Source organism: Lissotriton helveticus, chromosome 4_2, assembly GCF_964261635.1.
Source record: "Lissotriton helveticus chromosome 4_2, aLisHel1.1, whole genome shotgun sequence".
NCBI classification, from domain to species: Eukaryota; Metazoa; Chordata; class Amphibia; order Caudata; family Salamandridae; genus Lissotriton; species Lissotriton helveticus.
The window spans coordinates 80,078,755-80,106,011 of NC_136064.1; the positions used below are offsets into that span (position 1 = coordinate 80,078,755).

Below are 27,257 nucleotides of genomic sequence, written 5' to 3' on the forward strand. Positions count from 1 at the left end.
AGTGCGGCGCTTCTCGCAGGGAAGACAGACCCTGTGCTCTCTTTTTTGTCGACGTGCTGTCCCAAAGGAGCTGATGTCGGCCCCCCGTTAGATCAGCATGGGCTCGGGCTGTTAACCCACTGCTTCCACTCTCCCACAATCACTGCCGGTCTCGTGCAGGGGTGTCGCTCGTTACCGGCTACCCCCGTGGCGGCCGCCCCATCTCCGCCCGCTCCGAGGCTGCAGCTTTAGGTCCTGAGGCAATAGCACTCACCCCTCCTCGCAGCAGTCACAAGGAGCCGCGCTCCGGCCAGCAGCTATCGCTCCACTTCAGTCGCCAGTGGTGATCCGCGGCAGCCCGTATCACAGCCGCCGTCCCAGTCTCTTCTCCCTCGGGTTGGGTGGAAATCCAGTCCGCGGCTCGGCTCCCGACGTAGGCCGCACCTCCTCAGCCCGTCATCTGCCAGCAGAGTCGTTCCCTTGCAGTCCGTGCACCGGGCTTTGTCAGAGAGCCGACCGGAGGATCATACAGGTAGGCAGGCTTCCTTTGGGTCCGAGCTGCAGCACCAGTTAACAGGATAAATGCCGGATTATTAGCTTGGTCGGCGGAGCCGCCGAGTTAAGTAGCCATTTCGCTCGGTGGTCAGACCACGCCCCCCTTGAGCGCTACACAACTTTAATTAAACGGTGGAGCACCCTTCTCCATGTGGACAGGTTTAGTGAGGACTGTCTTCTCAAGCCCCTCCTTGTTTTAGCAATAAATGGGTTCATATTAACTATCACCTTGTTATCCCGATCTCGATTGATTAGGATCCAGACGTATCCCTCGGTAAATCGGCATAGACCCATTCCATGAAACCAGGTAGTCCCGAGGTAGTCTCGAGGGACGGACCCTTGTGACTAAGGCTATGGCAAGGCTTCACATTCATCCCAGTTGATGTGATATCCTGAAAAGACTCGGAATTGGAATATTATTCTAAAACAGTGATTCTAAACCTGCGGTTCGGAGACCCCTTGAGGTCCGCGAAGTCTACCACCGGGGTCCGCAACTGTTTAGAAAAGTACATGATATTAACAGATTAAAAAAGTATATATAAAGAAAGAAGCAAAATGTTAATTTGAACATTTTAAAATGTTCTGCAAATGTGAAGGAATTTGAAATTGGAGGCTAAAAATTAATTTGTTGTCCATCAAAGAATAAGCAGCCTCAATTGAATTTATAGCAGCTCGCAAATTTCCCACTGAATTAAAATGTTGATATTTTTTGTATATTATTTTGTGACTTGAATAAAATGTATCATCATTTGTGTATTTATTTGTAGAATGCTTCTTTCTGTATTTTTGTATATGCGGTACAAATGTTTGGAAAAATGCTCAAACCGAGGTCCCCAGCTTTCAGTAATCACTCACTCAGTGGTGGTCCTCAGATTTCAACAATGATTAAGTGGGGTCCCCAGGTTCCAGTAATGATTAAGTGAGGGTCCACAAAAGTCAAAAGGTTAAGAACCACTGTTCTAATATTTCCAGGTATGATACGTCACTATTATATAATCGTCATCATCAAATAGGGCTCACTGGATGTCATCAGGTGTTGCTATCACCGTTTTCTCCGTACGCCTGCCTATCACCAACAATAAAGGCTTAATGGTTAGTAAAAATAATAAAGGGGAAAGTGGACGGTGCAACCTGGCCCCTCTCCACCACAAAGAAAGGTGACATGTAGCCATTGGAGGTCACCACTGCAGTCAGATTAATATAAAACCACATCTCCTTCCTCATGAACTTTGTTCCAATGTCCATCCATTCCATCTCTCTAAATATGTAGCTTCACTCTACCCTAACAAAGACTTTATTCACATCTAATTAGATTGCGACCCATTCTTCCCTGTCATTGCAGACCTGCCACGATACGTGGGCTAGCGATATCAATGGGCTGTGGATGATCAACGCAAAACTAACCCCACTTAATGTGGGTGGATCAATCCTGGCAAAACAGTTTTTAATTTATCTGCTAGAATTTTAGGTAACATCTTAATATCAGTACTGATCAGTGGGATGGGTCTGAATCCTGCAGATCAATGGGTCTTTAATGGGCCGAAGAGGAATTTTCAGGAATTTCGCATTACACTTGTTACGTGAAGTTCCCCAAATTATGCCATTACGTCACTTTGCATAATCATGCACCATTTGTGGTAAAAATGTACTAATACTGGCACAGTTTGCAGTAATTGTTGGGAAAAAGTGAACACAAATGCCAAGCAGCACCAGCTGTTGTTCATAGTGCAAAAATTGACAAGAGGATGCTCTAATATATAGGCAACATGACGGATTTGCATTTAGCATAATTACTCATAATTCAAAGTAATTTTGCATAATCATGCAAAAGCAAATAACACAAATTTCACACAAGGATAGTCTTTATCCAGACAGTTTTTGACAAGGGCAATCTTGGCTCTGTTAGATTCTGGCAATGAGCTTTAGCCTCCTTTTGCCTCATCAAAACTTTTATGTGTAAGAAGGGGGCCTGTTTTAATTTGTTGACCTTAGAAAATGTAGACGGAAATTCATCTAACCCTGGGGTTTTGCCAAATGGCAATCCATCTATCACCTTAATGATTTCCTTCTTGGTACTATACTCCTCCAGTATCTGGGCAGGTCACTCAAAAATGTTAAGAACATTAAGGATAAAAACTGGTCCCCCATGCCTTAGTATTCCTATGCTCCGAGGAAATGAATGGTCTGCAGAACACCTGGAAGCCCAAATGTGTCTCAATGGGATGTGTAATCATCATGCCCTTATGGCTGGTATACCTATTGTTGGGTATGGTTGTTGCCCTAAATATAAGGCTAGGACTCAACCAACGTATTCTCCCTTCATAATGTCGCTGTTGGAATTGAATAAAGCGTTCTCAGCTAGAGTCTAAAAAAGCTTTGTCAACTGGTAATTGGCTTTTAACAATGATTGTAAGGTATACTGCGAATGACTCCTGCGCCATCTGTACTCTTGGCTTATGTTCTAGAACAAGTTGGGTGCTTTCTTCCACCCGAAAGTAGAGTCCAATATAATCTCTTCTCTTAGGCATGCTTTGTTGACTGTCCACAAAACCTGATGTGAGACAACTGTCAGCATTCTCCTCTGAGTATGTAGGTAACACGAATAGCCACGCCTCCCTTCCAGTAAGATGTAGTGGTTGACCCGTCAATTCCTTCCTGTGCTCTTTTGATAGATTAATTCACTCTTCCAACCAGTCCATTTTAAGCTTCTCACTTTCTGCAGCAGAGAGATGGGTCTCTGGTACCAGGGCTACGTCTTGTTGTATTGTGTGGAGGTAACAGAGGCGTATCTTCATCTTGATATAATGGGTCAAGAGATGAACATTGAGGGAAAGTGCCACTAAAACTTGTGTATTCTGCATACTTTGTGGAGTGGTGAATCTAATGGCGTGTCTCTATTTGACTATATCCCTAGGAATAGTAGTGTGATCTGAGAAGTGGTATACGTGAGTCAATACTGACATATAGGAGGAGTGAGTAGTGTAGGGTAAAAGTCAGCGAAAACAAATTTTAGACAGAGTTCCAGTCCGCTCTGTTGATTGTCCACTGTAGTCAGGCTAACCTGATAACCACTGCTCTGGGTCCCCTTACTATGACTAGAATGTGGTAAACAGTGGTGGAGGCCTTTAGTGGTGACTGGTGTGTGATCGGGCATCGACACCGTAGTCGGACGAGTTGTTGGCAGTCTGGGTCTGACGACCAACCTCTACGAGTTTCATCTAACCATTACTCTTCCCTATCCAACGGGGGGACTAAACTCATACAAGGGGATGTTGGGTCTATTAGAAGTGTAGTTTATGTAGGCATTGTGGGACTCTTAAGTGTCAGTGTAGGAAAGCAAATCAATGCACGCCATGGGGATCCTCCCGGCCGTACCCCAACCAGTGTGTTATAGGCTCCCCTCTCTCGAGATCAATTATTGAATGCAAGCCAACCCTCTGGGCCTAAACCTTTCTCTCCAGTAATGTATATCTCTCCTTACTATCAAAGATTCCAACCTCGCCTCCCATGAGCTTTTCTCTCTTTCTGCAAGCCTGAGCCCTCCCTGAGGCTTCAGAGCTGAATACTCTACAGATCAGTTCTCTTACGTAGTCATTATGGTGCCTTTAGAGGGGATTATGGGCCATATGTATCATGCAAATTCGCAATCGCAAAGGCTGAAATTCGCAGAATTTCTGACTTTGCGAATGCGAATTTGATAACTGGAATGTATGAAGCAAAACTGGTGCAAAATAAGGAATCGCAAAATTTGCGATTCTTTATTTTGCAATTGCATTTAAGGAATCGCAAATTTTGCGATTCCTTAAATGCAATGTATGTAGCAAAATAAATTAGCAAAATGCCCTTAAGGAATCGCAAATTACCACCAACTTCTAGTTGGTGGTAAGTTGCGAATTCCTTGAAAAATGCACATTTTTGCATTTTTCGAAGTGCCATGTGGCACATATTCATGCCCTTAGGGCATGTATGTGCGCCACATGTGCACCCATGCATATTTCAGGGGTGCAACAGGGTGTCCTTTGGACACCCCTGCACCCTTGAAATTATTCTTAATTTGCGATTAGCAAATTGCGAATCGCAAATTGAGAATAATTTCCCATTCATTCCTATGGGCCTCCTCGCCCATAGAAATGAATTGGAAAGTATTCCTTAATTGCGATTCGCAATTTGCTAATCGCAATTAAGGAATTCTAAGGAATCGCAAAAAAATGCGATTTTGTACATACATACCCATTAGCGATTCTCAAATAGCGATTTCTTAAAAATCGCTATTTGAGAATCGCAAATGGGTATCTTGATACATATGGCCCTGTGTCTCTTGCCGGAGGACGAGGACTGGACTGTTAATACTTGGGCTCCGATGACCATTGTCTAGTGACCTCTTCTAGCCTCTTTCTCCTTCAATTGGCAACTGCTCCATTTGGGACTGATTCGCATGTGGACCACCCGTCTCTCCTTGCTGCTCTACTGCATCCAAGTCAGGAGATTCCAACATATCTAGTAATCTTTCCAGGTGTCTCTAAAACCTATGGTATGCTTCCCACAAATTATTAAAATGGTTGTTGGATCTAGCAAGCTATATTGAAGGCCCAGTTTTTTCAGTCTAAGTTTCTGGGCTAGGAGCCGCTTTCGCATTTGCAATGTTTCGTTGGAATAGTCATGAGAAATGAACATTTTGTACTCCCCATATGTAAACGGGCCATGTTGTTTAGATGTCTGGATGGGTTGGTGTTTCTGTTGGAGGTTGTAAAGCTGACTATCACTTGCCTGGGCCTTCTCACCTGTTAGTGGCCTGGGGTTGTGGCCCTTTGGGTCCTTTGCCGCTCTAGTAGTAGGTAGAATACGGAGGCTCTATGTTCTGGTATGAAGCACTTTAGAAAGAATATCTTGTTGTTTCCCAGCTTTCATGGGTTCCCCCAAAAAATTGCTGGTTGTCCCAACAATTTCTGTCCTCCAATTCCATGATTTTCTTCTCCATGTTCCAATGATCTTGCTCCCAGGCTAAGGCGCTTTCCATGTTTTGCTCTATAGTAGCTATCCTATCTCCAGCTGCAGCTGCAATCAGGTGCAAATTTAACGAGGCTGTATATGACATGACAGATACAATGATCGATGGCTTTGACGTGTTCACCTCAACTGAAGTCATGGACATTCTCAGGGCTATCAATTCTTTTTCAATATGGCCTCTTGGGCCGGCTTTTCTGCCATATTGTGGCGCCCTTTGCTTGGGTTTTGGGATTAACCTGCCACAACTTCTGTAAAAAGGATTTGTGTAGCTGATCACAACATCTGTCAATATCACTCTAGGTAGATGGCCAGTCTAACGCATACCAACCACCCAGGCAGCCCCAGATACAATGTCTTAGGGCTGCGGCCTTCAAATGTGTAACCAGTGAATCTCATTTGCCCTACGACATACAGTCGCTGGCTTCAGGGGTGCATCGAAGAAACTTTCCTTTATTTCTTGGTCGGTCCATGCACCTCTCATTGTCCGCAATCATATGGAATCTGGGAGCATGCAGTTGCCTCCTTTAATGAACATGTCACCAAATACCTGCAAAACAATGAGGGCCATATTTATGGGAAAGTCATGCAGTGCAGGAAGTTACCTTGCTGCGCGACTGGGAAAGGTCAGGAATGCACTGTATTTAGAAGAATACAGTGCATTCCTACCTATGTCCCTGCGCTGGGCCATTTTGGCTGCATTGAGTCAACGCAGGCCCCCTTGTACCAGGCTCCACGGGTGCCTGCGTTGCAGACAGGATTGTTTTTATGCAGGAAGTGGCACCTTCCTGCACAAAACAATGCTGAGAGTCGTATTCCTCCTTCCGTTTATGCCGCAGAATGCAGCACACAATGAAACAGGAAGTAACAAAGGAAAATAAAGATAGTTCTCCTCGGCCATTTTGGTAAAGTAAACCGGTCAGGAGCGTAATGTGCGCTTGGGCGGCCAGGAGCGGGGAACAGACACCCTGCAGACTCCAACATGCCCAACAAACGGACAGGAGCGCGGAACCGACACCCTGCGGAGTCCGACATGCCCAACAAACGCCACACGCACAACGGATAGTTACCGGACCTTAGGCGGCGTGTCTGGGGTGCGCGATGCTGGTGAGTACCTTTCACATCAAGTTGTGTCCTGCGTAGTACAACATGCCCAACAAACGGCCATGAGCGCTTACGTTGTGTTGTGCTGGTGCCCAGCCCATGAGATGCAGCGCAGCCGTGTTTGTGGGTGCGAGGTGCTGCACGTCCGAAGGTATCACGCACAGCTCCGCTTCAGCAGCATAGTCTCTTCTGAGGGAATGAATGCCTTGGTGGGGGGAAGAGCTCATGCAACGAGGCAGCTCTAAGCCAGCAGGGAACTAAGGGGGAAGGTAGGTGGCCCGAAGACCTTACAGTCAGGTCACCAACAGAACACGCTTGCAAAAAGTGAATGTAGTGCCCGTGTCCGGGGTGCGCAATGCTGGTGAGTACCTTTCACATAAAGTTGTGTCGCATAGCCTACCCGGACAACGTCGGAACGGGCTGCTAGTTTATTCATATTTGTGTGTGATGCTAATTAGAATCACGGGTGCTTATTGACTTTTGTTGGTGATGTCTAAATCGTTTTAATGTATGTAAGAATTTATTTGTTCTAAGTTGGTTTGTAATTGAACTCCACTGAGACCAATCTCTTCATGTACTATATGAATACCCAGGTCCAGTGGCCTTATAGGTCACCCCATTCATATGTAACTCCGGTCTCTTACATTGGCATTGGCACTAGACGTTACCTTGTCCAAATCAATAATCTGTAAAAGCCACCCATAACAGTGTCTCTCTTCTCCAGTATTGTACTAATAACATCATTTTCTCCATGCCCTTTGCATCCTAGTTTCTGTGATCTGGCTTCAACTGGACCCAAGAGACACACAATACTGTTGTGTGTAGTACACCTCACGCTTAAGATGCCTCAGCAGCAATGTGAATGCTCATTTTAAAGGGTTCCCCTGCAATTGGTAGCTATATCAGGAACCTAAAAAATATTTTGTTCAGCACTTACATCAGCCAGTTTACTGAAACCCCTTGTGCCTGCCCTGGTCCCTGGATCCCTCTCCTTTTGGGTCATTGTGCTCAGTCATGGAGTACTTACATCACCAAACCAACCCTAAACATTCTCACCACCCAAAACAGTCCTCCGTGTTGAACAAAAACCCATCTCCTTGCTAGTTGGGGAGTCTTATTGGCTCTTGGTGTGGATCAATCTATTGGTCTTCTCTTGGGTCGATGACTTTCAAGTAAAATCTTACCCCTACCACCCTCTTCCTGATTTCATTGAAAATTGGAAATCTGTTGGACCCTTTTACATGAAAGCCATGTTTAGCCTCAATATGTGTCTTCAGGCAAGAGAGTCAAGTAGAACCAATGTGTACATACCTCAGCATTGGAGAAAGAGATCTTGGAGGAGAAAATCTGGTAACACGTGTTACCGATTTTGGTCCACCTCTTGATTCCACACATGGGGCACGAGTAGGCATCAGAGATGGTCACTTTTGCGCATGATTCGGGCGCTGAGGGGTCGGCCACAGCATCTTCAGATGTCCTGTTTGCTAAAAACAAGAATGAAGAAGATCTCATTGCATTGCAGCGATTGCTGGTTCCAGTTCATGGCTTGTGCCATTGAATATCACTATTGTGCACATATTCCATATGCTAGATTCTTTTGTACCAAAAAGGCATGCTCCAGGTGTACAACTATCACTGTGAGAAACCTTTGAGGGAGATTCCTCACAAGTGCAGGATACTTACAACTGCATCAATTGTTTCCAACATGCAACATGTTTATCAATAATACCAGCAGGTTCACTGCAGTTCCTGTGGATTTTCCTTGCCCCTGCATGAAGCTGGCAGTCTTGCAGGCACTGGGCAATGCTGTCTGGGGTAAACAGACTGCCTGGCCTTTTCTGATGTACCCACATCACAGCCCACCTCAGGCAACTCCACTGGCTCCCCGTACAGAGGACATGCCAATACAAGCTGCTGAAATACACACACAAGATTCTACACAACCAAGGAACCGCTTACATTAACCACCGCCTGAACTTCCACTTACCGTCGAGAAGACTACGCTCTACCTCCCTTTCACTTGCCCAAACTCCCTGCATCTACTGGAGCTCAAGTAAAGGATTCTCCTTCTCCCACATTGCAGCAACTACCTCGAGGAGCCTCCCCACGCAGCTCCGGACCGTCACCTCACTTCCCGAATGGCCCTCAAGATCTGGCTGTTTGAATAAGCCTCCGGAACCTGCATCCGCCTGGATACCCTATTGGATGATTGAATGAGACCCATTCTCATTGGGGAGTGTCACCAATGTACCTATAGAAGTTGGGTAATTTATATCCATCCAGGAGCTAGATAATGTATAAGAAGGTTTCCACCACCCTCTTGTTAGCATTCCTAGAGCCCCAAAATAGACAACTGCTACCCACCACAGAGGGCAGAAGACTCATTGGAAGGCCCGATGCCAGTGTTTAAAGCCAACTTGAACTCTAGACAAAACTAAAAGACCATCAGTACGGTCCAACAGGGATAACCATACACCAAAATGGTCCATACAAGTGAAGGGACTCGGGAATCATACTTGAGGATGGCCCAGATAGTGAAGCCCCTTGTCAACTGTACATGTGGATGTGTTAGTGTGGGAATTTTACATGAAGATGGTGGGCCCCTGAATATCGAATCAACAATATTGATGGGACACAGTAGCAGCTGGTAGGAAATGGTGGGGGGGGGGGGGGAATTAAATAAATAAAAAAGAAAGCTACATGCTCTTCGTGCCAGTCACCAGTTGTCGCCTTTTCTTCACACGGGAACCAGGAAGCAAGCTCCCACCGAATCACAACACTGCAATGCAGCATTGTGATTGGTCTGTGCACCATGGTTGGGCACTCAGATGAGGAATGGGAGCCTGGGCATGTTCTCCACCCAAGCTGTAATGCAGCAAGTGCCGGCCAAACCTACATGCGCACTTAAGGTGCAGCCACCACTCCTCCCTGTGACGCGGGGAGCTCAGCCCCGCCCGCCGCTTTAACTGCAAGCTGAATACAAAAACAAAAATGATAATAACAGAGCGTTACCATCATTTCATTTTTTGTATTGAGCTTGCAGTTGGAGCAGTCAAAATCCATGTTCATTGAGCTCAATGTCACTGCATGACAGACCCTGCGGATTGATCTTACTGTCTTTGCATCACAATCCATGTGTGGTAAGCTCACATTCACTGCACTGCAGGTCATCTGGATTGAGCTCAGTGTCACTGCATGATAATCCATGTAGATTGAGGTCACTGTCACTGTAATACTGTTTCCTCAACAGGAAAGTGAGACAGATCCTGATAGTGCACCTCCGCGACCCATGCCGGAAGCACTTTTTACGGACGTACCCACCCGTCTTTTGGATCCCGTTACCCCGGGAAAAGGACCAACCCGTCCTTCCCTTAAATTTCTACCTGTACGCCGTTATCCTTTTCCAATTTCTTTTACCCGTCCTGACCGGGTTGAAATTATCACCGGTCCAATGATTCTACCACATTTTTCTTTCATCTCCATTCAGCCCTGAAGAGTCACGGGTGAATACCCAGGTGACGAAACACGTGCCGGCTGGTCAATAATACAATTCGAAATAGAAATATCTACTGGTGTCGACCCTTGCTGTTATTTCACGTATAATTCCATAACTGTGGATTGACACTCTTTAATGTTGCTTTGAACGTGTGCCCAGGACTTGGTTTGAATCACTGTAACTGTAAGACAGCTCGTGTGGATTGAGGTGAATACCACTGCATGACACCCTGTGGATTAAGCACCAAGTCACTGTCTCACTGTCACTGCACGACAGTCCATGTGAGCTCACAGTCACTGCATGACAGTCCATGTGAGCTCACAGTCACTGCAGACAGTCCATGTGAGCTCACTGTCACTGCTGGCAGTCCATAGGAGCTCACTGTCACTGCTGACAGTCCATGTGAGCTCACAATCACTGCATGACAGTCCATATGAGCTCACTGTCACTGCTGACAGTCCATATGAGCTCACTGTCACTGCTGACAGTCCATGTGAGCTTACAGTCACTGCATTACAGCCCATGTGAGCTCACAGTCACTGCTGACAGTCCATGAGTGCTCACAGTCACTGCTGGCAGGTCATGTGAGCTCACAGTCACTGCTGATAGTCCATGCGAGCTCACACTCACTGTTGGCAGTTCATGTGAGCTCACACTCACTGAATGACAGTCCATGTGAGCTCACAGTCACTGTTGACAGTCCATGTGTGCTCACAGTCACTGCATGACAGTCAATGTGAGCTAACAGTCACCGCTGACAGTCCATGTGAGCTCAATGTCACTGCTGAGAGTACACATGAGCTAACTGTAACTGCAGACAGTCCATGCGAGCTCACACTCACTGTTGGCAGTTCATGTGAGCTCACACTCACTGAATGACAGTCCATGTGAGCTCACAGTCACTGCTGACAGTCCATGTGTGCTCACTGTCACTGCTGAGAGTACACCTTAGCTCACTGTCACTGCTGAAAGCCCATGTGAGCTCACTGTCACTGCACGACAGTCCGTGTGAGCTCACAGTCACTGCTGAGAGTCCATGTGAGCTCCCTGTCACTGCATGACAGTCCATATGAGCTTACTGTCACTGCATGGCAGCCCATGTGAGCTCACTGTCAGTGCATTGCCGCCCATGTGAGCTCACTGTCACTACTGAGAGTCCATGTGAGCTCACAGTCACTGCAGACAGTCCATGTGAGCTCACAGTCACTGCTGACAATCCATGTGAGCTTACTGTCACTGCATGGCAGCCCTTGTGAGCTCACAGTCACTGCATGGGAGTCCATGTGAGCTCACTGTCAGTACATGGCAGCCCATGTGAGCTCACTGTCACGGCATGACAGTCCATGTGAGCTCCCTGTCACTGCTGACAGTCCATGTGAGCTCACAATCACTGCTGACAGTCCATGTGAGCTCACTGTCACTGCATGACAGTCCATGTGAGCTCACTGTCACTGCTGACAGTCCATATGAGCTCACTGTCACTGCTGAGAGTCCAGGTGAGTCCATGTAAGTTGAAAGTCACTGCATGACAGTCCATGTGAGCTCACTGCCACTGCTGAGAGTCCAGGTGAGTCCATGTGAGCTCACAGTCACTGCTGACAGCCCATGGGAGCTCACAGTCACTGCTGACAGTCCATGTGAGCTCACAGTCACTGCAGACAGTCCATGTGAGCTCACAGTCACTGCTGACAATCCATGTGAGCTTACTGTCACTGCATGGCAGCCCGTGTGAGCTCACAGTCACTGCATGGGAGTCCATGTGAGCTCACTGTCAGTACATGGCAGCCCATGTGAGCTCACTGTCACGGCATGACAGTCCATGTGGGCTCCCTGTCACTGCTGACAGTCCATGTGAGCTCACAATCACTGCTGACAGTCCATGTGAGCTCACTGTCACTGCATGACAGTCCATGTGAGCTCACTGTCACTGCTGACAGTCCATATGAGCTCACTGTCACTGCTGAGAGTCCAGGTGAGTCCATGTGAGTTGAAAGTCACTGCATGACAGTCCATGTGAGCTCACTGCCACTGCTGAGAGTCCAGGTGAGTCCATGTGAGCTCACAGTCACTGCTGACAGCCCATGTGAGCTCAGTCACTGCTGACAGTCCATGTGAGCTCACAGTCACTGCTGGCAGTCCATGTGAGCTCCTTGTCACTACTGAGAGTCCATGTGAGCTCATAATCACTGCATGACAGTCCAAGTGAGCTCACACTCACTGCTGGCAGTCCATGTGAGCTCACTGGCACTGCTGACAGTCCATGTGAGCTCACTGTCACTCCTGACAGTCCATGTGAGCTCACTGTCAAAGCTGAGAGTCCATGTGAGCTCACTGTCACTGCTGGCAGTCCAAATGAGCTCACTGTCACTGCTGAGAGTCCATGCGAGCTCACACTCACTGCATGACAGTCCATATGAGCTCATTGCCACTGCTGAGAGTCCAAGTGAGTCCATGTGAGCTCACAGTCCCTGCTGACAGCCCATGTGAGCTCAGGCACTACTGACAGTCCATGTGAGCTCACAGGCACTGCATGACAGCCCATGTGAGCTCTCAGTCACTGCTAACAGTCCATGTGTGCTCACAGTCACTGCTGGCAGTCCATGTGAGCTCACAGTCACTGCTGAGAGTCCATGTGAGCTCACAGTCACTGCATGACCGTCCATGTGAGCTAACAGGCACTGCTGGCAGTTCATGTGAGCTCACAGTCACTGCATGACGTCCATGTGAGCTCACAGTCACTGCTGACAGTCCATGTGAGCTCACCGTCACTGCATGACAGCCCATGTGAGCTTGCAGTCACTGCTGGCATTCCATGTGAGCTCACAGTCACTGCTGACAGTCCATGTGACCTCGCAGTCACTGCATGGCAGACCATGTGAGCTCACAGTCACTGCTGACAGTCCATGTGTGCTCACAGTCTCTGCTGACAGTCCATGTGAGCTCACAGTCACTGCTGATAGTCCATGTGAGCTCACAGTCACTGCTGACAGTCCATGTGAGCTCACTGTCACTGCTGACAGTCTATGTGAGCTCACAGCCACTGCTGACAGTCCATGTGAGCTCACTGTCACTGCTGATAGTCCATATGAGCTCACAGTCACTGCTGACAGTCCATGTGAGCTCACTGTCACTGCTGATAGTCCATGTGAGCTCACAGTCACTGCTGACAGTCCATGTGAGCTCACAGTCCCTGCTGACAAACGTTTACGTCAATTGAATACTACGCGGGAGAATTAGAGCATGTACTTTCAAACCAGTATGGGCTCATAAATGACAATCGGTCGAGGAGGATATTTTCAAAGTTACAGAACCCAATTACAGGGCAACATTCACCAACCACCATTCCATGAAACTCGGTTTCGATCTGGAGTTTATAAGGATATGGAGCCATCAGCTTGTTGCGTGTGAATTTTCCCCCCCTTCCACCACTCAGGGGACATCTATAATCCCTTGGTTGCCCCACTCTTTTATTGTCCTGATGAAGACTTCCATGGCCCAGGCATAAAATGACCGTATGGCCCTAAGACGAGTCGAAACGTTGACGCAGTATATATATAAACTGGACCCGATTAATTTTCTCTACATTGATGTGCGAAATTTATGATATATTCATCTACAATGTATGAGAATATTTCCTTCAAATAATCTGGTCGTCAGGTTTTGCAGGATGGGTTAATGATGATCCGTTACTGTTTTGCCAATTAACTTGAATATTTTGTGTCACTATCTATTTGATTTTTCATTTTCTCTCTAATCACTACCCACATCTTTCTTGGCACCCCTTTGCTATGTTGCACGCTCCTTTGGGGCAACCACTATGGACTGTAATGTTTTGCAACCATGCACTTTTGTAAATTTGTTTGACCGAGGAGCAATGAATTAAAAATATTGCTCTTTATAGATACTGTTGTTTATTATTTTTATGCCCAGACCATTGTATTATTTTATAAACATATGCATTTATGGACAGAGCTGATCAATGTATACATGCTCCTAAATTTGTTGAATTAATGAACACGTACTGATGAATTCAGTTTGTAAATTATAGAGGTCTTGAACCATTGTATTCTAATAACGTGTTATACCCAGGTCCTGTACCTTTTTGGGTTACCCCATTATCTTAATGGTTTGACAGTCCATGTGAGCTCACAGTCCCTGCTGACAGTCCATGTGAGATCACAGTCCCTGCTGACAGTCCATGTGAGCTCACAGTCACTGCTGACAGTCCATGTGAGCTCACAGTCACTGCTGACAGTCCATGTGAGCTCACAGTCCCTGCTGACAGTCCATGTGAGATCACAGTCACTGCTGGCAGTCCATGTGAGCTCACAGTCACTGCTGACAGTCTATGTGAGCTCACAACCACTGCTGACAGTCCATGTGAGCTCACTGTCACTGCTGATAGTCCATATGAGCTCAAAGTCACTGCTGACAGTCCATGTGAGCTCACAATCACTGCCGACAGACCATGTGAGCTCACTTTCACTGCTGATAGTCCCTGTGAGCTCACACTCACTGCTGACAGTCCATGTGAGCTCACAGTCCCTGCTGACAGTCCATGTGAGCTCACAGTCACTGCTGACAGTCCATGTGAGCTCACAGTCCCTGCTGGCAGTCCATGTGAGCTCACAGTCACTGCTGGCAGTCCATGTGAGCTCACTGTCACTGCATGACAGTTCATGTGAGCTCACTGTCACTGCATGGCAGTCCATGTGAGCTCACTGTCACTGCTGACAGTCTATGGGAGCTCGCTGTCACTGCATGGCAGTCCATGTGACCTCACAGTCACTGCAGACAGTCCATGTGAGCTCACTGTCACTGCTGACAGTCTATGTGAGCTCACAGTCACTGCTGGCAGTCCATGTGAGCTCACAGTCACTGCATGACAGTCCATGTGAGCTCACTGTCACTGCTGATGGTCCATATGAGCAGTCCATGTGAGCTCACTGTCACTTCTGACAGTCCATGTGAGCTCACAATCACTGCTGACATTCCATGTGAGCTCACTATCACTGCTGATAGTCCATGTGAGCTCACACTCACTGCTGACAGTCCACGTGAGCTCACAGTCCCTTCTCACAGTCCATGTGAGTTTACTGTCACTGCATGACAGCCCATGTGAGATCACAGTCACTGCTGGCAGTTCATGTGAGCTCACAGTCACTGCTGACAGTCCATGTGAGCTCACAGTCCCTTCTCACAGTCCATGTGAGATCACAGTCACTGCTGACAGTCCATGTGAACTCACAGTCCCTGCTGACAGTCCATGTGAGCTCACAGTCACTGCTGACAGTCCATGTGAGCTCACAGTAACTGCATGACAGCCCATGAGAGCTCACAGTCACTGCTGACTGTCCATGTGAACTTACAGTCACTGCTGACTGTCCATGTGAGCTCACAGTCACTGCTGACAGTCCATGTGAGCTCACTGTCACTGCATGACAGTCCATGTGAGCTCACTGTCACTGCATGACAGTCCATGTGAGCTCACAGTCACTGCATGACAGCCCATGTGAGCTCACAGACACTGCTAACAGTCCATGTGGACTGAGCTCACTTTCAATGCTGAGAGTCCATGTGAGCTCACAGTCACTGCATGACAGCCCATGTGAGCTAACTGTCACTGCTAACAGTCCATGTGGACTGAGCTCACTTTCAATGCTGAGAGTCCATGTGAGCTCACAGTCACTGCATGACAGTGAATGTGAGTTCACTGTCACTGCATGACAGCCCATGTGAGATCACAGTCACTGCTGGCAGTCCATGTGAGCTCACAGTCACTGCTGGCAGTCCATGTGAGCTCACAGTCACTGCTGACAGTCCATGTGAGCTCACAGTCCCTTCTCACAGTCCATGTGAGCTCACAGTCACTGCTGACAGTCCATGTGAACTCACAGTCCCTGCTGACAGTCCATGTGAGCTCACAGTCACTGCTGATAGTCCATGTGAGCTCACAGTCCCTTCTCACAGTCCATGTGAGCTCAAAGTCACTGCTGACAGTCCATGTGAACTCACAGTCCCTGCTGACAGTCCATGTGAGCTCACAGTCCCGGCTGACAGTCCATGTGAGCTCACAGTCACTGCTGACAGTCCATGTGAGCTCACAGTAACTGCATGACAGCCCATGTGAGCTCACAGTCACTGCTGACTGTCCATGTGAGCTTACAGTCACTGCTGACTGTCCATGTGAGCTCACAGTCACTGCTGACAGTCCATGTGAGCTCACTGTCACTGCATGACAGTCCATGTGAGCTCACTGTCACTGCATGACAGTCCATGTGAGCTCACAGTCACTGCATGACAGCCCATGTGAGCTCACAGACACTGCTAACAGTCCATGTGGACTGAGCTCACTTTCAATGCTGAGAGTCCATGTGAGCTCACAGTCACTGCATGACAGCCCATGTGAGCTCACTGTCACTGCTAACAGTCCATGTGGACTGAGCTCACTTTCAATGCTGAGAGTCCATGTGAGCTCACAGTCACTGCATGACAGTCAATGTGAGTTCACTGTCACTGCATGACAGCCCATGTGAGATCACAGTCACTGCTGGCAGTCCATGTGAGCTCACAGTCACTGCTGGCAGTCCATGTGAGCTCACAGTCACTGCTGACAGTCCATGTGAGCTCACAGTCCCTTCTCACAGTCCATGTGAGCTCACAGTCACTGCTGACAGTCCATGTGAACTCACAGTCCCTGCTGACAGTCCATGTGAGCTCACAGTCACTGCTGACAGTCCATGTGAGCTCACAGTAACTGCATGACAGCCCATGTGAGCTCACAGTCACTGCTGACTGTCCATGTGAGCTTACAGTCACTGCTGACTGTCCATGTGAGCTCACAGTCACTGCTGACAGTCCATGTGAGCTCACTGTCACTGCATGACAGTCCATGTGAGCTCACTGTCACTGCATGACAGTCCATGTGAGCTCACAGTCACTGCATGACAGCCCATGTGAGCTCACAGACACTGCTAACAGTCCATGTGGACTGAGCTCACTTTCAATGCTGAGAGTCCATGTGAGCTCACAGTCACTGCATGACAGTCAATGTGAGTTGAACAAACAAAAGTGTCAGAGGGTCTAAAATTGCAAGAAGAGTGCTATATGTTGTCCAAAGAAGACTAACAGTGATATACTTCAAAAAACAAACCAAAGAGACATGGGTCACCCTCAACAGAATCTAACTAGTGATCATATGAGGATTCCCATCAGTCACCACACGGAACCGCCCTTCATCATTTGGGTTCCTCTTTAAGGACCACTGATGTAGTTATCTATTGTATTTCTCATGGAGGGTTGCGATGGTAAAAAGCCCTCTCATGGATAAATAGATTAACGTGGTCTTACTCCTCGAATGAAGAGGATGTTAACAGGGGGACTGAAGTCGTAGTGCAAAAAGTAGTGAAACAAAACAAAACTAAATATAAGTGCAATAAAATTGGATGAGGGGGTGCTAAACTTAACTTTATTCTGTGGCTACCCACTCTACCAAGATTAAAAAGTAGACAAAGATAACCCAAATACTCTTGGGTCATCTGGTGTATTCTGGGGTCAATGTGAGTTCACTGTCACTGCTGGCAGTCCATGTGAGCTCACAGTCACTGCTGGCAGTCCATGTGAGCTCACAGTCACTGCTGACAGTCCATGTGAGCTCACAGTCCCTTCTCACAGTCCATGTGAGCTCACAGTCACTGCTGACAGTCCATGTGAACTCACAGTCCCTGCTGACAGTCCATGTGAGCTCACAGTCACTGCTGACAGTCCATGTGAGCTCACAGTCACTGCTGACAGTCCATGTGAGCTCACAGTCCCTTCTCACAGTCCATGTGAGCTCACAGTCACTGCTGACAGTCCATGTGAGCTCACAGTCCCTTCTCACAGTCCATGTGAGCTCACAGTCACTGCTGACAGTCCATGTGAACTCACAGTCCCTGCTGACAGTCCATGTGAGCTCACAGTCACTGCTGACAGTCCATGTGAGCTCACAGTCACTGCTGACAGTCCATGTGAACTCACAGTCCCTGCTGACAGTCCATGTGAGCTCACAGTCACTGCTGGCAGTCCATGTGAGCTCACAGTCACTGCTGACAGTCCATGTGAGCTCACAGTCCCTTCTCACAGTCCATGTGAGCTCACAGTCGCTGCTGACAGTCCATGTGTGCTCACAGTCACTGCTGATAGTCCATGTGAGCTCACAGTAACTGCATGACAGCCCATGTGAGCTCACAGTCACAGCTGACTGTCCATGTGAGCTTACAGTCACTGCTGACTGTCCATGTGAGCTCACAGTCACTGCTGACAGTCCATGTGAGCTCACTGTCACTGCATGACAGTCCATGTGAGCTCACAGTCACTGCATGACAGCCCATGTGAGCTCACAGACACTGCTAACAGTCCATGTGGACTGAGCTCACTTTCAATGCTGAGAGTCCATGTGAGCTCACAGTCACTGCATGACAGCCCATGTGAGCTCACAGTCACTGCTGACAGTCCATGTGGACTGAGCTCACTTTCAATGCTGAGAGTCCATGTGAGCTCACAGTCACTGCATGACAGCCCATGTGAGCTCACAGTCACTGCATGACAGCCCATGTGAGCTCACAGTCACTGCATGACAGCCCATGTGAGCTCACTGTCACTGCTAACAGTCCATGTGGACTGAGCTCACTTTCAATGCTGATAGTCCATGTGAGCTCACAGTCACTGCATGACAGCCCATGTGAGCTCACAGTCACTGCTGACAGTCCATGTGGACTGAGCTCACTTTCAATGCTGAGAGTCCATGTGAGCTCACAGTCACTGCATGACAGCCCATGTGAGCTCACAGTCACTGCATGACAGCCCATGTGAGCTCACTGTCACTGCTAACAGTCCATGTGGACTGAGCTCACTTTCCCTGCCTGGCACTTTACAAAGAGAGATGTAATTGTTGTTATAACGCACTTCAGATTGAATGAGCTCCTATCAACTCAAAGCACTCCACGTGATGTAACCTGACTGCAAGGCAGCATACATATTTTTCATTTTGACTTGTACATTAACTGATGCCGTTGACACTGCATGGCACCTTAGGTGAGTTACTTACGAAGTCGGCACACTGCTACTGCTGGCACTTCACATGCCATGTTTTCTCAGTCACTGTATGGCACTTCCGGTAAATTGATCTCCCTGTCACTGCATGGCACTTCACATTATTTGCACTTCACATTGTGTATCTGCCTGTCATTCACCAGCACTTTACATCGATTTATCTCACTGTGGCTGTATGGCACTTAACAAGGGGTATTTTCACTGTCACTGCCTGGCACTTCCCATGAACAGGTCTTTGCATGGTACTTCACCTGACTTACTCTCACTGCCACTTGATGGCGAAGCCCAGTGATTTATATCACTGGCACTTTGCATGGATGTATTTCACAGGCAGGGAGTGGCACATCACATGGATGTATTTTACTGTCATTGCGTGGCACTTCACATGACTTAATCTCACTGCCCCTGCATGACACTTCACAATAATTGATATCACAGTCACTGCATGGCACTTCATGTCGTTGTGTCTTCACATTGATCAATGTCATGGACACCAAATGACATTTCATTTGAATTGAGCATACAGTCACTGCTTGTCAAGTTACATGGATTGAGCGCACCGTCACTGAATGACACTTCGCAGGGGTAATTTCACTGTCACTGCCTGGCACTTCATATGGATGTATCTCACTGTCTGTGCCTGGCACTTCAACTGACTTGATCCCACTGCCACTTCATGGCACTTCATATGCATGTATCTCACTTTCACTGAATGGCACTTCTCCTGACTTGATCCCACTGCCACTTCATGGCACTTCATATGGATGTATCTCATTGTCACAGCATGGCACTTTACCTGGATGTCTCTCACTGTCACTGCATGGCACTTCATATGGATGTATCTCATTGTCACAGCATGGCACTTACCTGGATGTATCTCACTGTCACTGCATGGCACTTCATTTGGATGTCCCTCACTATAACTGCAAGGCACTTCATATGGATGTCTCTCACTGTCACTGCATGGCACTTTATATGGATGTCTCTCACTGTCACTGCATGGCACTTCATATGGATGTATCTCATTGTCAAAGCATGACACTTTACCTGAATGTCTGTTACTGTCACTGCATGGTACTTCATATGGATGTATCTAGCTGTCACTGCATGGCACTTTATATGGATGTATCTCACTGTGACTGCATGGCACTTCATATGGATGTATCTCGCTGTCACTGCATGGCACTTCATATGGATGTATCTCGCTGTCACTGCATGGCACTTCATATGGATGTTTCTCACTGTCACTGCATGACACTTTATATGGATGTATCTCACTGTCACTGCATGGCACTTCATATGGATGTATCTCGCTGTCACTGCATGGCACTTCATATGGATGTTTCTCACTGTCACTGCATGACACTTTATATGGATGCATCTCACTGTCACTCCAGGGCATTTCATATGGATGTATATCACTGTCACTGCATGGCACTTCACCTGACTTGATCCCACTGCCACTTCATGGCACCTCATATGGATGTATCTAATTGTCACTTCATGACACTTTACCTTGATGTCTCTCATTGTCACTGCATGGCACTCCATATGGATGTATCTCACTGTCACTGCATGGCACTTCATATGGATGTATCTCACTGTCACTGCATGGTACTTCACCTGACTTGATCCCACTGCCACTTCATGGCACTTCATATGAATGTATCTCATTGTCACTGCATGACACTTTACCTGGATGTCTCTCACTGTCACTGCATGGAACTGCCCATTGATTGACATCACTGTCACTGAGCGACACTTCACATGGCTGTACTTCACTGTCACTGCATGGCACTTCATACCGATTAAGCACATTGTCACTACCTGGCACTTCACTCAGTTTTGCTACATGACACTTCACGTGACGTTCTCTCAGTTTCAATGAAACATTTCTCATAGGATGGCCTCTCCGTTACTGCAAGATCCTTGTTACTGTGGCACTGTGTGGGCAAGGAAGGGAGGGCAGGGAACACCCAGTGAAGCCCACAAATGTAAAAAGGATAACACAGACATGATACGTTTTTGGCTGGGCAGTTTCATGCCAAGGTCGTGAGGTAAATATCACAGTGGGTGTTGGGAAGCTGGACTGTAGATATTGTGGAAACAGGAGTAACGTGATTGGACAGGAAATGGGACAGTCAAAACTGTATAAGACGAACAGACTAAGAAATCAAATGTAAGCAGAAGAATAAGTTAAAAGGAAGAGAAGAAAGAGAAGGAAGCCGGAAACATAGCTGTATTGTTCAAAGTGCTTGTAGGACGGACATATGTAGCCATCCAACACTCTGCAAAGTTTTCGTCTACGAGAGAAGTCTTGTGTGTCTCTGGAGTACCGCTCTAACCGCGCATTGCAGAGAATTGTGCTTTTACCCTATTTTTACTTCTTCTGTGCCACTGGCATCATTCTTCCATTCCACTCCCGCCCTTCCTCTCCGAACCCACCAACATGTAAATGTAAAATTGATACTTGTATAGCGCACTACTCACCCGCAAGGGTCTCAAGGCGCTTGTACGAATACCGCTGTGGAACCCATCCTGGCTTTCCCTGTGAGGTGTCCACTCCTGGGCACCCCCAAGGTGGAGGCCAGGCATCCTTAGCGTTGTGGGGGCCGTTGTGGAGATTAAGCAAGCTATTGCCCAGAGTTGCAGCGTGGGACTCCATGATTGGAATAGGCACCGAGGCGAGAATTATCAGGTCCGTGGAATTTTGAGCCCAAGACCCGCCGAGGTAGGGAATTGAACCCTGGTCCCGGGCTAGACCTCTGCATCAGGGTCTGCCGCTCTAACCATTGAGCCACACTTCTCCACTTCAACTGCGGAGTGCCCCAGGGCTCATCGCTCAGCCCCACGCTCTTCAACATCTACATGGCCCCCCTCGCCGCCATCGTCAGACAGCATGGGCTCAGCATGATATCCTTCACAGACGACACCCAACTCATCCTCTCACTCACGAAGAACCTCGTAGACACCAGACTCTGCTGCCAGGAGGGTATGAAAAACGTGGCAACCTGGATGAACGACAGCTGCCTCAAGCTTAACGCAGAAAAAACCGAGGTCCTCCTCATCCTCGGACCCTGCAACTCAGCCTGGGACAACTACTGGTGGCCCCCTGCCTTAGGGAACCCACCCACCCCTACTGACCACACACGCAACCTCGGCATCATCCTCGACTCTTCCTTCGCCATGAACCGCCAGGTGAACGCCGTCGCTTCCACTAGCTTCAACTGCCTGCGCATCCTCCGCAAGACCTTCAAATGTATCCTCCCCCGACTGCAGAAAGACCGTCACCCACACGCTCATAACCAGCAGACTGGAATACGGCAACACCCTATATGCCGGAATCAACAGATCTCTCCTACACAGACTCCAGACCATCCAAAATGCCACTGCCAGACTCGTCCGCGGGACACCACGCCATGAACACATGACCCAAAACCTTCGAGACCTCCACTGGCTCCCGGTCGAGAAGAGGGTCACCTTCAAACTCCTCACTCACGCCTACAAAGCCCTCAACAACGTCGGACCCAAATACCTCAACGAGAGACTATCCTGTAACGCACCCAAGAGGAACCTCCGCTCTGCCGACCTCGCCCTGACAGAAGTCCCCACACCCACAGAAGCCTAACAGGAGGGAGAGCTTTCTCCTACATCGCAACCAAGACCTGGAACAAGCTCCCCGTTAACATCAGATGCTCGCAAACCCTGCACACCATCAGAAAGGACCTCAAGACCTGGCTCTTTGACTGATCCGGAGCCCCCCCCCCAGTGCCTTGAGACCCTCAAGGGTGAGTAGCGCACTATATAAACCCCTGATTGATTGATTGACTGTGTCTGTGCCAGCATAACTCTTCCACTACACCGCCCTCTGTGCCAGCATCTCTTCCACTATACCCCCTCTGTGCCAGCATAACGCTTCCCCTACACCCCCTCTGTGCAGCATAATGCTTCCACTATACCCCCTCTGTGCCTGGATAACGGTTCCCCTATACCCCCTCTGTGCCTGCATAACGCTTCCACTATACCCCTTCTGTGCCAACTTAATGCTTCCACTTTAACCCTTCTGTGCCAGCATAATGCTTCCACAACACCCCCTCTGTGCCAGCATAATGCATCTACTACACCTCCTCTGTGCCAACCAAATGCTTCCACTACAACCTCTCTGTGCCAGCATAACGCTTCTACTACACCCCCTTTGTGCCAACATAACGTGTCCACTATTCCCCCTGTGTGCCCACATAATGCTTCCATTACAACCTCTCTGTGCCAGCCCAATGCTTCCACTATGCCCGGTCTGTGCCAGCATAACGCTTCTACAACAGCACCTCTGTGCCAACATAATGCTTCCACTGCACTCCCTCTATGCCAGCATAATATTTCCGTCATAACCGCATCAGTGGCAGTATAATGCTTCAACTACACCCCCTCCATGCCAACATAATGCTTCTACCATACCCCCTCTGTTCCAGGATATTGTGTCCACTACACTCCCATGCCAGCATAACCCTTCCAATACACCATCTGTGCCAGCATAACCCTTCGACTAAACCCCCCTCTGTACAAGCATAACTCTTCCACTACACCCTTTTGTGCCAGAACAAAGCTTCCACTACACCACCCCCTCGGTGCCAGCCTAACCCTCCCACTACACCCCCCTCTGTTCCAGGATAACGCTCCCACTACACCCCCCTCTGTTCCAGGATAACGCTCCCACTACATCACTCTGTGCCAGTATAACACTTCCACTACACCCCCTCTGTGCCAACATAATGCTTCCAGTACACCCTCTCTGTGCCAGCTAAACACCTTCACTACACTCCCTCTCTGCCAGCATAACACTTCCACAAGACCCTGCCTGCCAGCATTGCTCTCTCTCTGGACTCCCTCTGTGCCAGTATGGTGCTGCATTAGACCCCCTCTGTGCCAGTGTGGCACTCTCTCTGGGCTCCCTCTGTGCTGGTATGGTACTGCATTAGACCCCCTCTGTGCCAGTGTGGCACTCTCTCTGGGCTCCCTCTGTGCTGGTATGGTGCTCCATTAGACCCCCTCTGTGCCAGTGTGGCACTCTCTCTGGACTCCCTCTGTGCTGGTATGGTGCTGCATTAGACCCCCTGTGTGCCAGTGTGGCACTCTCTCTGGGCTCCCTTTGTGCTGGTATGGTACTGCATTAGACCCCCTCTGTGCCAGTGTGGCACTCTCTCTGGACTCCCTCTGTGCTGGTATGGTGCTGCATTAGACCCCTCTGTGCCAGTGTGGCACTCTCTCTGGGCTCCCTCTGTGCTGGTATGGTGCTGCATTAGACCCTCTCTGTGTCAGTGTGGCACTCTCTCTGGACTCCCTCTGTGCTGGTATGGTGCTGCATTAGACCCCCTATGTGCCAGTGTGGCACTCTCTCTGGGCTCCCTCTGTGCTGGTATGGTACTGCATTAGACCCCCTCTATGCCAGTGTGGCACTCTCTCTGGGCTTCCTCTGTGCTGGTATGGTGCTGCATTAGACCCTCTCTGTGCCAGTGTGGCACTCTCTCTGGGCTCCCTCTGTGCTGGTGTGGTACTGCATTAGACCCCCTCTTTGCCAGTGTGGCACTCTCTCTGGGCTCCCTCTGTGCTGGTATGGTGCTGCATTAGACCCCCTCTGTGCCGGTGTGGCACTCTCTCTGGGCTCCCTCTGTGCTGGTATGGTACTGCATTAGACCCCCTCTGTGCTAGTGTGGCACTCTCTCTGGGCTCCCTCTGTGCTGATATGGTGCTGCATTAGACCCCCTCTCTGCCAGTGTGGCACTCTCTCTGGACTCCCTCTGTGCTGGTATGGTGCTGCATTAGACCCCCTATGCGCCAGTGTGGCATTCTCTCTGGACTCCCTCTGTGCTGGTATGGTGCTGCATTAGACCCCCTCTGTGCCAGTGTGGCACTCTCTCTGGGCTCCCTCTGTGCTGGAATGGTGCTGCATTAGACCCCCTCTGTGCAGCATTGCTCTCTCTCTGGACTCCCTCGGTGCTGGTATGGTGCTTCATTAGACCCCCTCAGTGCCAGTGTGGCACTCTCTCTGGGCTCCCTCTGTGCTGGTATGGTGCTGCATTAGACCCCCTCTGTGCAGCATTGGTCTCTCTCTGGACTCCCTCTGTGCTGGTATGGTGCTGCATTAGACCCCCTCTGTGCCGGCATAGCTCTCCCTCTGTGCTGGTATGGTGCTGCATTAGACCCCTCTGTGCAGCATGGCTCTCTCTCTGGACTCCCTGTGTGCTGGTATGGTGCTGCATTAGACCCCCTCTGTGCAGCATGGCTCTCTCTCTGGACTCCCTCTGTGCTGGTATGGTGCTGCATTAGACCCCCTCTGTGCCAGTATGGCACTCTCTCTGGGCTCCCTCTGTGCTGGTATGGTGCAGCATTAGACCCCCTCTGTGCCGACATGGGATTCCCTCTGGACTCCCTATGTGCTGGTATGGTGATTCATTAGACCCCTCTGTGCCGGTGTGGCACTCTCTCTGGGTGCTGGTATGGTGCTGCATTAGACCCCCCTCAGTGCCGGCATGGCTCTCTCTCTGGGCTCCCTCTGTGCTGGTATGGTGCTGCATTAGACCCCCTCTGTGCCAACATGGGATTCCTTCTGGGATCCCTCTGTGCTGGTATGGTGCAGCATTAGACCCCCTCTGTGACGGCATAGCTCACCCTCTGTGCTGGTATGGTGCTGCATTGGATCCCTCTCACCTCTGTGCCGGTGTGGCACTCTCTCTGGACTCCCTGTGTGCTGGTATGGTGCTGCATTAGACCCCCTCTGTGCTGCATGGCTCTCCCTCTGGGCTCCCTCTGTGCTGGTATGGTGCAGCATTAGACACCCTCTGTGCCAACATTGGAGTCCCTCTGGACTCCCTATGTGCTGGTATGGTGCTGCATTAGACCCCCTCTGTGCCAGTGTGGCACTCTCTCTGGGCTCCCTCTGTGCTGGTATGGTGCTGCATTAGACCCCCTCTGTGCCGGTGTGGCACTCTCTCTGGGCTCCCTCTGTGCTGGTATGGTGCTGCATTAGACCCCCTCTGTGCCGGTGTGGCACTCTCTCTGGGCTCCCTCTGTGCTGGTATGGTGCAGCATTAGACCCCCTCTGTGCCAACATGTGATTCCCTCTGGACTCCCTATATGCTGGTATGGTGCTGCATTAGACCCCCTCTGTGCCAGTGTGGCACTCTCTCTGGGCTCCCTCTGTGCTGGTATGGTGCAGCATTAGACCCCCTCTGTGCAAGTGTGGCACTCTCTCTGGGCTCCCTCTGTGTTGGTATGGTGCTGCATTAGACTCCCACTGTGCCGGCATGGCTCTCTCTCTGGACTCCCTGTGTGCTGGTATGGTGCTGCATTAGACCCCTCTGTGCAGCATGGCTCTCTCTCTGGACTCCCTCTGTGCTGGTATGGTGCTGCATTAGACCCCCTCTGTGCAGCATGGCTCTCTCTCTGGACTCCCTCTGTGCTGGTATGGTGCTGCATTAGACCCCCTCTGTGCAGCATGGCTCTCCATCTGGACTCCCTCTGTGCTGGTGTGGTGCTTCATTAGACCCCCTCTGTGCCAGTGTGGCACTCCCTCTGGACTCCCTCTGTGCTGGTATGGTGCTGCATTAGACCCCCTCTGTGCCGACATGGGATTCCCTCTGGACTCCCTCTGTGCTGGTATGGTGCTGCATTAGACCCCCTCTGTGCCGACATGGGATTCCCTCTGGACTCCCTCTGTGCTGGTATGGTGCTGCATTAGACCCCCTCTGTGCCGACATGGGATTCCTTCTGGACTCCCTCTGTGCTGGTATGGTGCTGCATTAGACCCCCTCTGTGCCGACATGGGATTCCCTCCGGACTCCCTCTGTGCTGGTATGGTGCTGCATTAGACCCCCTCTGTTCCGACATGGGATTCCTTCTGGACTCCCTCTGTGCTGGTATGGTGCTGCCTTAGACCCCCTCTGCGCCGGCATGGCTCTCCCTCTGGACTCCCTTTGTGCTGGTATGGTGCTGCATTAGACCCCCTCTGTGCCGACATGGGATTCCCTCT

The 27,257-nt window shown here is 49.3% G+C and overlaps 1 protein-coding gene across 1 annotated transcript in view; it reads right to left on the reverse strand.

Moving 5' to 3' along the window:
• LOC144752043 (C-type Lectin CRL-like) overlaps nt 1–27,257 on the reverse strand; it is a 46,206-nt gene that overhangs the window by 15,838 nt on the left and 3,111 nt on the right. The window contains exon 2 of the mRNA XM_078639992.1: nt 7,954–8,126. Within this exon, the coding sequence (XP_078496118.1) occupies nt 7,954–8,126 (173 nt within the window). The remainder of the gene's footprint in view (nt 1–7,953; nt 8,127–27,257) is intronic.